Here is a 15,303-nt window from a genome sequence, read left to right on the forward strand (position 1 = left end):
AACACACACTGCTAATATTTAATGGTATCACTGTTGCTTTTTATCTATCTATCTATCTATCTATCTATCTATCTATCTATCTATCTATCTATCTATCTGTCTGTCTGTCTGTCTGTCTGTCTGTCTGTCTGTCTGTCTGTCTGTCTGTCTGTCTGTCTAGAAGAACACACACTTGGTGGACATGCTAAGTGAGATAATATTGACACAAAATTGAGCTCTGGTCATCCCGGAGGCTTCCTTTCACAAAACCTTCAAGGCACCATGGAGGTTCCCTTTTGCCAGCTTGGCCTTCCTGTCTGGTGAGCCTGTCCTACAGCATTGACAGGCTTGCAAGAAATGCAAAACTGGACTCTAAGCTAAGGGGGAATATGCCCTGCCCTCTCTGTTCCAACTTTCTTCTTATTCTCCGGAAGGGCTAGTTTCTTTCCTCTCACCATCCCCCACTCACACAATGAAGTTATCAATGAAAGTGGCTGGTTATTTTAGACTACTTTAAAATTTCACCACTTTTAAGGGCTTCGTTCACTCTGCCTTTCACTTTCGATGAAAGCCTCCATGTTCCTGTTCTAAATGACAGCACCGCGAGCACTGCTTTTAAGCCCGATTCATCTTGTCTACCACATCTCCGGCTTCTGCACACAACACTGCTCTCTCTCTCCAACGAGGGGAACTTACTCCTTCATAGCTCCAGGGCAGAGACTGTTACTAGCTGTAGACTTGCTGCAAATATCACAATAAAGGATACAAATGTGAAGTTCTCATAAAATACAGGTTTGGCTCCAGAGCTGCCTCGCCTTCGCAAACCCTATCAAGAACAGCCCATCAATCTCCCTCCACGTGCACAAGCGGCCTCCTGTTTCATACAGCTGTCCAAATGATCGACCATATCAATGGCTCAAGATGATGCTAAAATGACAAATTTGCCTATTTGAGACGATTGATGGTCAAATGCCAGCCCAGCTCTGTGGAAGGAACACCAGACTTGGAACCAGAAGACATGGGTTCAAGTCTTGGCCCTGCTATTTAACTGACTGTTTGGCTTCAAGAAAGTTGCTTCATCTCTTGGGTCTCAGTTTCTTCACCTATAAAATGATGGGGTTGGATGAGGGGATCTTTAATCATCAGTGATACAAGTTTCTTTTCTTCTACCTTAATAAATCAAAACAGTCGGGCCTGATGTGGAGGATGGGGGAAGTTTCTTGAATTAAAATACAGGACTAAGTACAGCACAGAGGACCCAGACTCAGCTCTTTGTCTCTGTTTTGTGTGAGCATAGATATGTGTGGCACGAGCACCTTTAATGAGAACATATGAAATAAAAAACTCCTATCTACCCATCTATCTATCTACCTACTATCTTACATATTTATCTCTCTCTACCTACTTTATCTCACTACCTACTATATATAGATCTGTTTACCTACTTACCTATTTACCTACTTATCTATTTATCTACCTACTTATCTCTCTACCTCTCTCCTTCCCTCTCTCTCCTCCCTCCCTCCCTTTCTTCCTTCCTCTTCTTCCTATCTCCCTCTCCCTCTTCTTCCTCTCTTCCCCTCTCTCTCATTCCTTACTTATCTACCTACCTCTCTGCTCCTTCTCTCTCCCTACCTATCCATAGCTCTAAAGGACTAGATGTCTACTGACTGGGGAGTGGCTAAATTGTGAGTACACGAATACAATGGAATACAATGTTTTAAAAAATGATGAATACAGTGAAAACATTGAAACATGGAAAGAAGTAAACGGAGCCAAGGAAACCATTTATGCAATGTAAATGGAAAGAACAATCATCACAAAACAATAAAATTGAATATTTTTAAAATGATAAGGAATAAGCTTAGTTCCAAAGAAGATATTTCCTCCAATATCTTAGTAGATGTCGAGGGGAAGATGCAGCCAGTATGGAGAATTACAGATATTATCACTTTTTTCAATATATTGATAACTTTTGCTGATTTTCCCCCTTATTCCTCTTTTTCCTAAAAAAATAAAAATTCTTTTCTCTTTTCTGGAAGGAGGCAAGGCAAAGGATGTATAGTGAAATTTAGGTGATGAAAAAATGAACTATATTGACAAAATTTATTTAAAAAACCCCCCAAAAACTTTAAGTTTTCAGATTTCCTGGTGGACTATGACCCAAGAAGCAGAGAGATATGTTTTAGGAAGACTCTAGTGTCTGAGTTTTCTGGCTTCTCCACAGGGGCAGATCTTGTGGTGCCGTGGCAGCATGTTACCTTGGCTGCCTAGATGACTGCAGGGCCAGCAGAGAGAACAGCCAAAGTGGAATGTTGCAGAGGTGATGAGCTTTTCCAAGGGGGTGGGAGGGAGGGAAAAAGGGAGGTTGCAGAACTGGCCATGGAGCTCTTCAGTACACCCTTGCTGGATGCTTCATAAAGTCGCACTGATGGCAGCTCAGAGATGGCCATCTGTTGTCAACTCTGGGCCAGACAAAAGATAATGTAATGGCAGCTAGCAAACAACAGGGCTGTTGTAGGAGGGAATGAGGCCTAGAACGAAGAGGTGGTGCTCCCTGTTTTACTAGCAAAAACCAGCCATCGATATAAACATCAAGAAATTAATGGATGGAGAATTTTTAAAAATTGAACTGAGCTACCATGGAAACAATTCAAATGCAAATGGAATGTCTTTAGTTTATGTCGATTACCTCTGCTCCTCTTCCTTCAGTCATCAGCACCACTTGATCTTGATAACTGTTTGAATACCAGTATGCATGCTAAAGCAGTCAGGGCCAAATTTAGAAAAAGGTGGGCCCAGGTGTGCCACCAAGCACACATACAGATTAAGCATTTATAGATACAAAATGGGCACTTGCAAATGCATTTACTCACTTTGGACAAATGAGCACTTTGTGGTAATCATGCCCGTTTGGTCACTTGTTATAACTCCCAAATTTGTCTTCCTTTTAAAGGTGGTAGGAAAACTGGGGTGGAAACTCCAGCAACTTTGGGTCTGGCTAGCATAGTAAAATTCTATAGCAATGATAGCTTCTTCCCTCACTAAAGACAATTTCAATGGGGTTTAGGGCTGTGTGTGAGTGTGTGTGTGTGTGTGTGTGTGTGTGTGTGTGTGTGTGTGTGTGTGTGTGAAAATAGATCTTGGGTGGCAGGAGAGACTTGGGAAGAGTTGGGACCAACAGAGGTGTTCCGTGGTTGTTTCTATGTCCTAAATGATTAACTTTTTGTCTTAGATGGTTGACTCAATCAATCCTGATTGAATTATCCAATATTAACAGCTGAAAGTGATCAAACAAATGGCGAAAACACAGCATCAGTCAATAAATCAATGCAAATGATTCGGTTCCTGGAGATCCGATCAAATAAAAGAGATAGATCAATTTAACCACTGAGCAAATTAAACAGAAGTCTCTGCAGCACCAATTTGCTTCAAAAGCCCTGCAGGCCCACAAATGAAAGAAAAAGAAGCAACATACAAATGGACCAGTTCCAGAACCACATGTTTACTTGACTCAATTTGTGCCTGCTGTACCCATCCATATATGCATGCGGCTGTAGGTGCTGGCTGAGATCTCAGCTCTTTAAACAGAGGAGAGGCATTGTGTATGATGAGAACAAGGAATAGTGATCTTAAGCCCACTAGGAATCAACAATCAGACTAGTATGGGATAGGAAGCACTATCTCCCCAGACAGATTTTTCTCCAAAATTATAATTATAAAACAGTGATACCTCACTATGCTGGGTATTTATGAACCAGTAGAGTAACCGTGAATTGGTCTGGATTGAAATGAACAATAAAGGAAATTGTACTTTAAGATGGAATAAGAGGAGGAAAGCTATTCTGAGTCTCCCTAGAAATTTAAATTTTGCATGGAAATGAAAGAAATAGGCTATGAGAAGGCAGGAGATAGGAAGGACAAAAAACAAGGTTTTAAAGTTATTTTGTGGAAGTGGTATAGAGTTAGATGCCCTAAACATTTCTCCATTCTCCAATCTGTGCAAGGGAGAAATTAAGTTTTGATCAAGGAAAAGATGAAAACAAAATTAAACAAATCCATTATCAAATCACACCCAATCTTGTCATGTCTTTTATAGGAGGGGGCCAACTCCCCAGCCTGAAAACAAACCAAAAAAAAAAAAAACACAACACACTTCTTCAAGTCTATATTTCTTTCCTTCCTTCCTTCCTTCCTTCCTTCCTTCCTTCCTTCCTTCCTTCCTTCCTTCCTTCTTTCCTTCCTTCCTTCCTTCCTTCCTTCCTTGCCTTGCCTTGCCTTTTTTTTAAAAAAACTCTTGCCTTCTGTCTTAGAGTCAATATTAAATATTAGCTCCAAGGAAGAAGAGAAGAGTGGTTAAGGGCTAGACAATTAGGGTTAAGTGACTTTCCCAGGGTCACAAAGCTAGGACGGATCTGAGGCCAGATTTGAACCCAGGATGTCCCATCTCCAAGCCTGGCTCTTAATCTACTAAGCCACCTAGCTGTCCCTTCTTTCTTTTTTGTTTTGCTTTGTTTTTTTTTTCCTGTCAGATTACATAGAAAATAATTTTTGAACTCTAATGAAAGTTTTAGAGATCATGCAATCTTAAAAAATTATATTCTGAATACAGCAAAAATATTTAACCCTAACCCTAACCCTAAAAACATAAAAAGGTACTCAACAGGAAAGTAATTCTGATTAACTAAGGAGGCAAGAGATACAGTTCCAGACTTGGAATCAGACAGACTTATGTATAAGTTCTGCCTCTGACATTTATTAGTTACATGACTTGGGATGGTTACTTAATGCCTGTGAGTCAATCAACTGGACTGGTTGCAATCCAGGAAGTTCTTCATACTGATAAATTCAGAGATCCTATCTTTTATTGGAGAAACAGTGAAAGTTCAGAAATTTCTAGGAGAGGAAGAAGTTCCTTTAACAAGTAGGTATTATTTCCCCCACATGATCGAGATCAGCATTGTTCATGAAAGGTGAAACAAAATGTTTGTTTTACTTCGGTATAAAGTTAGGAATTCAAAGCAAGACCATGACTTTTGGAGTTTTCTCTAAAGGCTATTTAGTTGCCTTATAAACTCCGTCTACTGGAAAATAGTTATATTACTATTGGTAATACTTTGTGGTCTTTTTTCCAAAGTGCCTTCCTTCCAAAAAGCTCTGCCAAGAACATCCCGCTCATCGTGATGTCACTTGGGAAGGGAAGGTAATATACAGACCTATTGGATGGTAGTGACTGTGGATTTGTGGCAATATGAGACGGAGCAGCTCTTCAGCAATTAGGGAAGACTTTGCTGTTGATTTTAAGAAAGCAACACATTCAGCAGGATTGCTACAAACAGGCCGATTAGTCATAACTGGGCAATTCCCTTTGTACTCTAGGACCAGTCAGTCAACTAGCATTTATTAATCGCTTATTACATGCTAGACACTGCATTAAGTGCTGGAAATAAAAAGGAAGACAGTCCTGGCCCTCAAGGACCACATCATCCTTTAATGATTTTTAAAAGTGATTTTTAAACTTTATTTAACGCCTTTTTAAAACAACTTCTGAGTTAACAAAATGAAACAAATCCGAATATATATATGTATGTATATATTCTCCCCTATGTTCCCCTGCATATATTTTCTGCACATGAGGAAAACAAAAGAAGAGGATCAATCAAAATTTCAGAATATCCTTTCCAACCTAGGCAAGGTTTCTATTGTCCTGGAGAAATAGTTGGTCACTGACTGCCCACCAGGAGCTGCATGGGGCTCTCAAAATACATAGGTAGCGATCTTTTAGTCAGAATCAATGAATGAGTCTGGATAAAGGATATGGGTAGTTTCAACTCATTAACAGGCAAATGGTTTACCTGCTATAACAATAATGGTGAGCAGAACTCAGGTCTAGAGATCACCTGTGCTACCCTCCCTCCACCCTGCCAGCCATCTTCCCATTTACCCAAAGGACAAAACAAAGTCTGTACTTGGGTACCCCCCAACCTGTATTCTCTCTCACTCTTATTTGGCAATTTCCCCCTCTTTCTGATTTGCTCGCCAGACCTGCTACTGCCAGGTATTCTTTTCCCCGCATCCCTTCCCTCTTGTCCAATATCCATAGGGCTAGGCTCCACCTTCTGAAGGAAAAATAAGTTAATCTGTAAAATGCATTATTCTAAAATACTAATAGGAAAAGGGCTCAATTCAGATCTCTAGGTTACACAAGTGTAAACAAGCAAGTAAGGGCCTCCTGGAGACAATACACAATTATTATTTGGCCTGTTTTATATTAACACATATAATCTTTCTTGAATCAATTTAAAATATGCCTATAAGTCATTATTTAGCTCTTCAAAAAACATAATCAAAGAAAGAATACCATACTCTCTTCCCTTTAAGTACTACTGACCCCTGTCCTGGAGAAGAGTTTCATAAGCAATATGCCAGACTATCTTTGGAAACCTGAGTTCTTGTCCAGTCTATGCCACTAAGTAGGTTTGTGGCCATGGACTGTTTCTTAACTTGTCTTGTTCTGAGTCCTCATCCTTTATAAAAAAGGGTCCTGAGTAGAGGACTTCTGAAGTGCCTTCAGCTTGAATAGTGTATGATTTTTATAAGTAAATAAAACATTCCTGTACAAGAAGGCCAATCTTCGCCAAGAAATTGAAAATGATTCAAATCAATTTGATCAAAGTTTATTAAACTCCACAAGAAGTTTATAGCTTAACAGAGGGTATTGTTTGGGTGGGATGGGATGGAAGGTTGGGGAGAAGAGGAAAAGACCAAGATGGTAAGATTTAGAATTGGAAGTAACCATAGTGACCATCTAAGTATACCTTCTTATTTTACAGATGAGGAAACTGAAGCCTAAAGAAATTATATCACTTTTCTCTAAAATCATATAAGTAATCAATAGTAAAGCCAGAGAACAAACCTAAATCTTCTCATTTCAAATCCAATGCTGGGCCCATTATTATTGCTGTTAATTCTGCTGTTTCAGTCATATTTGACTCATTTGGAGTTTTACTGGAAAAGATATTAGAATGGTTTGCCATTTCCTTCACCAGTTTATTTTTATAGAAGAGGAAACTGAGGCAAATGGGGTTAAATGATTTGCCCAGGATCACACAACTAGTATGTGTCTGAAGCTGAATTTAACTCCAGGTTGGTGTTCTATACACTGCACCACCTAGTTGCTGTTTCCACTTTACTAAAGTAAAAAATTTACAGAGCAACTCTAATATTAAATATATATTTATTTATATTATTTAATTCTGCTTGCCTCCATTTATTATATAATATTATATAGTAAATTCTATATTTTATCATATAAATATATATATATATATGTACAGTACAAAGGAGAGGTTTAGAAACAGTGCTCTGTGAATGCTTTAAGAAGAGGCAGATCACTTCCACATTTGGGGAATTAGGGAATAGGAGGCGAATGAATCATTTTATAAGAAGTAGAGATGAAATTATTAGACTTAAGTTTGGCTCTTTTAGTCAGGAAGCTTTAGAGAATGGTGTGAAGAATACACCTGTCCACTTCATAAAGTCTGTGGCCAATACCAAAGGTCAAGTTAAGAATTTATTATGCACCTACTATATGCCAGGCACTGTGCTAAGTTCTGAAGAAGCTGCAACAACAACAACAACAACAACAACAACAACAACAACACAGTCCCAAGTGCTCAGGAAGTTCACAGTGAAATGGAGAAGCCCTACTGAACAATAAAGATTCCCCTTCTGTAACCACGGAAAGAGCGTGGCTATGGAGTCAGAGGACTTGAGTTCAAAACCCTCCTCTTGTATGCTTGTTATTTTGGTGACTTGGGTGAAGTCCCTTCACTTTCTGAGTCCCACTTTCCTTCTCTATTAAATGAGATCATTGAAAAGATGGCTTCCCAAGATCCTTCTCATTCTCCATCTATGATGGCCAGAAGGGATGACTTTTCAGAGCATTACTGGCTACACTACAAGGGCACTGCCTGCCCACTGTACTCTCAATGTCCCATAGAGCAATTTAACTCCTATAAAATTTTTTGTTTGTTTTTTTGTTTTTTGAGAAGACAAAATGGAATAATAGCTGGAGAGCTAGCCTCACTGTCAGGAGGACCCCATTTGACCCTTGCTCAGTGTGGCCCTGGGCAAGTCACAACCTCTCTGGACCTAAGGAAACTCCAAAACTGTAGTGTATGTTGCAGTGGTAGTCAGTATATATTGGGAAAGGAGTTCCCTGTTCCAATGGGATCCCGAGTCGGGAGAGTTTTTGTGCTTTTAACGGGGTACCCACAAAGTCACAGATATGGAGGTTAATTAATACAGCTATAAAATCATTTCTATTTCCCAAAATGACAAGCCATAATAGTATGGCACTTCTTCACTGTGAATAATCTATCCTATGCTCATCCCTTCATTCTCATTCATTTCTAAGATTATTGTTTAGTCATGTCTGAGTCTCTGGGACCCTATTTAGGGTTTTCTAAGCAAAAATACTAGAATAGTTTGCCATTTCCTTTTCCAACTCATTTTATAGATGAGGACCTGAGGCAAACAGGATGAAATGGCTTGCCCAGGGTCACACAGCTAGCAAGTATCTGAGTTCAGATTTTAACCCAGGAAAATGAGTCTCCCTGACTTCAGGCCCAGATTTCTATCCACTGCACCACCTCGCTGCCCTCTTTTATGAGGCAGGTATTCTCAAATACAATTTGTTGCTGAAAATCTCATCTCTTTGAATTTTTAGAAATTTGAATACTTATATAGACTCTTCAAACATACATGTGCTTGGCTTGAATCTTGGCCCAGTGTGACTTGTGCCAAGTCAATGAAATATTCCAGGCCTCAGTTTTTAAGATATAGTAGTTGGACTATATGACTTCTCCATAGTTTAGTGACAAAATTAATTGATTAAGAGATTAATGGATCTTTAACCTATTCTTAAAAATATGGATACAGGTGGCAGCTATTTGGCTCATTGGATGGAGAGCCAGGCCTGGAGATGGGAGATCCTGGGTTCAAATCTGGCCTCAGACACTTCCTAACTGTGTGGTCCTGACCCCTTATTGCTCTTCTGCCTTGGAACCAATAGTTAATAATGATTCTAAGACAGAAGATAAGGGTTTAAATGTGTGTGTGTGTGTGTGTGTGTGTGTGTGTGTGTGTGTGTGTGTGTGTGTTTAGAACTCTGCTCAAGTCATGAGCAATCACAGTTGCAGAGCCCTCATGAAAAAATATGTTATCTGCCTCCTGATAGACAAGTGATGGATTCAGAGTACAGACTAAGACATAGATAGCTTTCTCTCTCTCTCTCTCTCTCTCTCTCTCTCTCTCTCTCTCTCTCTCTCTCTCTCTCTCTCTCCTCCCCCCATCTCTGTGTGTATCTATCTGAATATGACTAATGGGGGGGGGGGTATTTATGTATGTTGTAGTTTTCTTTCTCAATGTGTGGGGAGGAGGAGGTGGGAGGAAAAGACAATTTTCTTTGGTTGAAAAAAAAATTAAAGAAAAAAATGTACATGGCAAAGATTTAAGTCATTGCCAACAAAGTGGCTTGATTTTATCTTTTGTCTTGGCCAATGGATTTTACTTTTTGGACTGACATGTTATTTCCTAATCTCAATTATTTTTTCTAATTCATTCACTTAATAAAATTGTATTTTGTTTTTCCCAGACTTAACATGCCCAGGGTCCACACAGGAGATAAAAAAAAATCAATATTTAAAAAAATACATTAATTCTTTCTTCTAACCTTCAGTGTAGAAGTAACTGGAATAATGAATACAAATGCAGAGGCCTAAGAATGCCTTAGGTTATAACCTCAAACTAAGGAACCAAATAACTAGGAAATGTGAAGGGAGAATTGATGGCTTAGTGATGAACACTACAACGTATCACAGGAACGAGAGCCGACAGGATACCTGCATAGGCACCATATGTATACATGTACAACTAGAGGCAATACATTGGCCTCAAACGAGCAAATCCTCATCTCATGCTGTTAATGCTATCGCCCTGTAGCAGAAGCTACGTATACTGATAGGACCTTAAATTTATCAGCTCAGCCTTTGTTTCCAGCCAGACAATGGACACTTGATTTTTAGTCCTGGTCATAGCAAACTAACATTACTGCCCCCTCAGGTTAAAAATCAAGCTAGCATTTTGGCTTATGAGATCAGGGCATGTTTAGCTGAATTAAAATGAATGAGTCAGAAATTATTTGAACTGTACTCTCTGCCACTGAGATCATAAGCATTTCTGAAGAGTTGTGTGTTCCTTATTTGAACAGAGTCTAATGAAAAGAATAGAAAACAATGGCTTTCAAACACTCTATTCCACAAAACCCTTGGGGATCCTAAGATATCACTAGGGGTTCCTTGAAAAAAAACTGGGGTCCTGATCGATATGTTTAATTATGTCTGCTCTATTACCTCTGGGCCCCACACCAAAACTATGCTTGGGGCTGGGATTCCGGTAATGAAAACAATGAGGGTTATACATCTCAAAGGTCTAACATCTACTAATAAAGAGAAAAATGAAATTTTAGTTTAGTTTAGTCTTTAGCTCCTAGATGGAGTACAAAAATTGCATTTTCAACTGCTTATTCCCATTTCCCAGGCCCTAGTCACTGCTTCAAAGTGAAAGGTACCATGGAATTCTGGATGGATGCCAGGACATAGAATTAGGAAGTCTTGAGTTCAAATTATGACTCTCACAAACTAATCGTGTGACTTTGGCTAATGACACATCCTCTGATGTGATGTCTCAGGCTACTTGGTCTGTCTGTTACAAGCAATTTGCTGATCTGCATTGGAAGAGAGAGTTTCTATGCTAGTATACCCTACATTAATTAAATGATAGCTCGAGCACTTATTAAACCACTGAGTGGAGGTGAGGAGGGAGGACACTGCATGCAAAAGAACTGTCAATGGAAAAACATGGAGATGGGGGAAAAGAGCATCATGTGTGAGGGCATGTAAGGAGGGTTTAAGTCAGATGACTGGGAAGGTAAAAAAAAAAAGACTAGATTGTGAACTGAACTTTAGATTTAAATACCTAACAAAGGATTTTATATTTGATTTTAGAGGTACCAGGGAGCCAATGAAATTTACTGAATAGGACAGTGTGACATGATTAGACCTACGAGGGGAGGAGGCCTTGTGGTATGGATTCCAATCCAACGGTGCTGGCAAGAGGACAGTGAATGTGTGAAGGGAATGTATGTGACTGATTTTTGTAGAAAAAAGAAATAATATTTGGCAACTGTTTGATCACACCAGATAAACAAGAGGTAGGAACTGAAGTTTTCACTGAGATTTTGAACCTGGATAGTAACTGGAAGAATGATTCTATCAAACTCATGCCCCTGAAACAGACTAAAAAACAACTGGGAAATATTTAACAAAATAAATAAGAACACAATACAATATAGATAATGTTAATTTGTGGTATTCTAAGGCAATATGTGATTCAGAGAAATGCTGCTTGAGTTTGACCCCATTACCTTAGACAATAATAGGTGAGTTTAGTAGAAGAGTGGGTTTGGGAGGGAAGATAATTTTGGATGCACTGAACTTAAGATGTCCATGGAATATATCATTCCCAATATCTAATAGGCTAGAGTTCAGGAGAGAAATTGGACATAGATCATATACGCAGGGATGACAATTAAATCTATCAGAGCTGATGAGATCACCAAGTAAGAATATACTCAGAAAAAAAAATAAGAAGAAAACCCAGGTAGAACCTATTAGATGCCGTAGAGAGGTCAGAAAACCATAAAGATGAAGAAAAGGCCATTAAATGTGGAAGAGACTAATAGTAATGTTGAAGAGAACAGTTTTAGTGAAATGACAAGGTTGGAAGCTAGACTACCAAGAGATAGGAAGTGAATGAAAGGAGAGGAACTAGAAATACCAGGCATGGATGGCTTTCTCAAGGAGCTTTGCTGAGAAAGTCATTAAGTATGAAGTACGACTTGGCTATAGTTTAGTTGTTTTCAGTTGTGTCTGACTCTTTGTGCCCCCTCCTTTTAGTGTTTTCTTGGCAAAGATACCAGGGTGTTTTGTCATATTCTTCTCCAGCTTATTTTACAGATCAAGAAGGGCACACAGGGTAAAGTGACTTGCCCAGGGTGGGTATCTGAGCCCAGTTTTCTTGACTCCAGGCTTGGCACTCTATCCCCTGCACTGCCTAGCTAACTAAGATGTTCTGGGTTAAAAGTTTGAGTCTGGGTTAAAAGATGAGTCTCAGACTCATCATATCTCTTTTCTCTAAATCTCAGTAGTCTTCTCTATAAAATTAGTGATTTGGACTAATTGTGAAGGTGCTTTCCCATTCTGTTCCAAAATATCACTAAAAACAAAATCCTATTCCAAAAGTCACATTAACTAAATCTCCCAGCATCCCTCATTGGATATTCCTGAATGACCAAAACAATGTTATTGCAATAAAAATAGAATTATCATCAAACACTTTTAACAAGATTTTCTTCTAAGCAACATATACGACTTGCTTCTTTTCTCTTTCCCATTCATTAGTAATCAAAACAGGATATGATTCTTCTTAGAAATGATAAGAAAAACTCAGTTTTATTTTTTAAAACCACATCAAATAATGCATTATGATAGTCACATTCATTCCCTTGTGCCTTCATATATTCTTTTTATATGGCTTTTCTTATAGCCTGTTTACACATAAGCTGATCACTAAAAGGGCCTATATTGCAAGGTTTCTAAATGAATAATGATACCTTAAACTATTCAGTCACTAATAATCCTATCTCTCCCCTTTTTAAACAAGAGAAGCAACATAGTTTCACGTAAAACATTTCACGTGTCCAAGGAGATGAAGCAACAGAGACAGACTTTCTCTGATATCTTTCTCCACAGAGTAGCTGTTCAAGAGTGGAGCCTCTGACATCTATAGACCAATCTAGCTCCCCTTCCTAGCTGACAGCAACCTCCTCCTACTCAGAGTAGAAGTCAAAAACTTGTGAATTTTCCCTCCTTTCTCTCCCCTCCAATTTCAAGGCCCTGGAGGCCAGAACACACGTGGGCGCCTACCTACCACGGTGGTGGCTCCGTGAGAATTAAACCCAACAGGGGATGCGTGTTAGTCAGGAAAGGGAAACCTGATCCCAGTGGTCCTGAAACCTCATCCCTCGACTTTATGCCATTGAACTGGTAGGCCCATTAACAGATCTGTTCTACTTCTTTTATGATTGATGGCAGCCAGAGGCGAGCTATTTTTGGTATCCCTTAATCCAAAATCCTATTCGCCACTTGCTCTAATACACACATACACACAGCTTTGGGGAGGAGCCCAGGGTGAGTGATGTCACGAATCCAGATTTAAAAACGCTTTGTTTCCTACAATCATAACAACCAAATTCACTTTCAGCCCTCCTCGTGGGGACATTACCTGCAGCTCTGTTTGGAAGAAAAACTTCTGTGGACATTGTGTGCAGTCATAGATCTTGTCTTCCTGTCCATGGGCTGAGAAAATATGCTGCTGCAACTTGTTTGCTTGGACGAACACTGCAATGATAAAAAGCATGGTGAACTTTAAGTTATTTCATTTCAAAAATGCATTTAGTCAGTTATTTCCCGAGAAGGCCCAGGAGTGTGGCTGACACACCGCCTTCCTGGGTTTGGCTGGGGCCATCCAACTGGTGAGACTGAAGTCGCATTTGTTAACTGCTGCCTTCTCATGTTTGTTGAGATGAACTCTACTCTCTGTCTAATTCAGTCCAAACAACTGTAAAGGAAAGATTTATAGATGCCTTGCTCTCTGCAATTCACTTAAAAAATAAAGCTGGAAATTGTCAAATGAGCAGCCCTGAGAATGAACAAAAAATGACTCATTTCCCAGCAACCCACAGGTTAAGAAAGCCTAGATGCCAAAGCTCTGTTTATTGTATTTGCCCAGAGTTGTAGCTAGCAAACAGCTCTCTATTTAAATGTGTTAATGCTAAAAATTATATCCCACAGCTACTCTGGGGCACTGTCTATAAATGTGAAACAGAACGGCAGGTAAATTCTCTTTGGATACTTTAAGATCAACTCTGCCTACACACTGAATGCAAGGGTTTCAATAATATAAACATGTTCAATTTTAATGACTACAAAACAAGGCCCTAAGACTGTGTAACAGTTTACCTAGGAGACATACTATTAATAATTAAATTGTATATGCCAGAGGCAGTGTTTGGGTTGGCAGAACTGACTTCTGATGGATGCCTTGTGCACTGTGACCTAAAAAAAGTTTGCATCTACAATATTAATCTGTATAGGCAGGGAAAGGATTTATTAAAGATGCTGGCATTTGACTTTGACTCCACTCTAATCATTAAAATTATTCTAATTGCAAGCCAACATAAAATATTAGAATATTGTTCTTGTGAGTCATACATTTTAATCACATTTCTCATTACCTTAAAGGACTGCTCAGATTTCTTCTTCTACATACCATGCTTTGTTCTGGAGATTTTTTTTCATTGTCATTTCTAAAATTCTTTCAAGATCCACTAATACAGTTTAGATCTGATGGCACATCAAATGCCCTCGCTAATAATTAATGCATTGTTGTCTCCTTAACAGTTAAAAAAAAATACTGAAAAAAAGAGCAGGGTTTTCATACAGATCAGAATCAACTAATTTCCATCCACCTTCACACATTTTAGAACTACTAGTTCAAATGTTAAAAAATTATTTTATCAGGGATCTGACTCATTGGGAGAACTATGATTAGGACTATTTTGTGAAGTGTTCTTATATCAAGTTTTAGAAAGGAATCCTTGTCTTCAATTTGTTTCTTTTTTTAAAAAAGAATTTTTATTTTTTTGTCTTGGAATCAATATTAAGTATTGGTTCTAAGGCAGAAGACAATTGGGGTGATGTGACTTCCCCACGGTCACACAGCTAGGATGTATGCGAGGTCAGATTTTAATCCAGCACCTCTCCACTTGGCTCTTAGTCCAATGAGCCACCTTCTCTACCGGTTTCTCAACTCTTCGTACCTTAAGATACACTAGGTTGTGGCAACTTTCTGGTATCTGTATGAGAAGAGCATGGTATAGTACAAAGAGGACTCGATTTGGAATCAGAAGAGCTGGGCTCAGCTCTTGGCCACTAACTGTCTGTGAGAGGAGGGGCACCATCCCTCTAGACATCTGAATTTCTTCATTTACAAAATGAGGGGGTTAGCCTGGAAGGAATTTGAAGTCTCTTGCAATTCTAACTCGATGAGGCTACTATCCTTCTGAGGGTACATTCCTCCCCTGGTAACTCATTTCTCTTCTAAAAGCCTGCTAGCATCCACAGTACTCACAAAAACAAA

General features: G+C 39.1%; 1 protein-coding gene across 20 annotated transcripts in view; it reads right to left on the reverse strand.

Moving 5' to 3' along the window:
- Window positions 1–15,303, reverse strand: part of ZNF521 (zinc finger protein 521) — a 348,179-nt gene that overhangs the window by 26,580 nt on the left and 306,296 nt on the right. For all 20 annotated transcript variants that reach the window (XM_056823812.1, XM_056823825.1, XM_016431652.2 and 17 more), the window contains one exon: window positions 13,387–13,502. In XM_056823812.1, the coding sequence (XP_056679790.1) occupies window positions 13,387–13,502 (116 nt within the window). Of the gene's footprint in view, window positions 1–13,386; window positions 13,503–15,303 lie in introns of those variants that run through there.

This window comes from Monodelphis domestica, chromosome 3 (genome assembly GCF_027887165.1).
Source record: "Monodelphis domestica isolate mMonDom1 chromosome 3, mMonDom1.pri, whole genome shotgun sequence".
NCBI lineage: Eukaryota > Metazoa > Chordata > Mammalia > Didelphimorphia > Didelphidae > Monodelphis > Monodelphis domestica.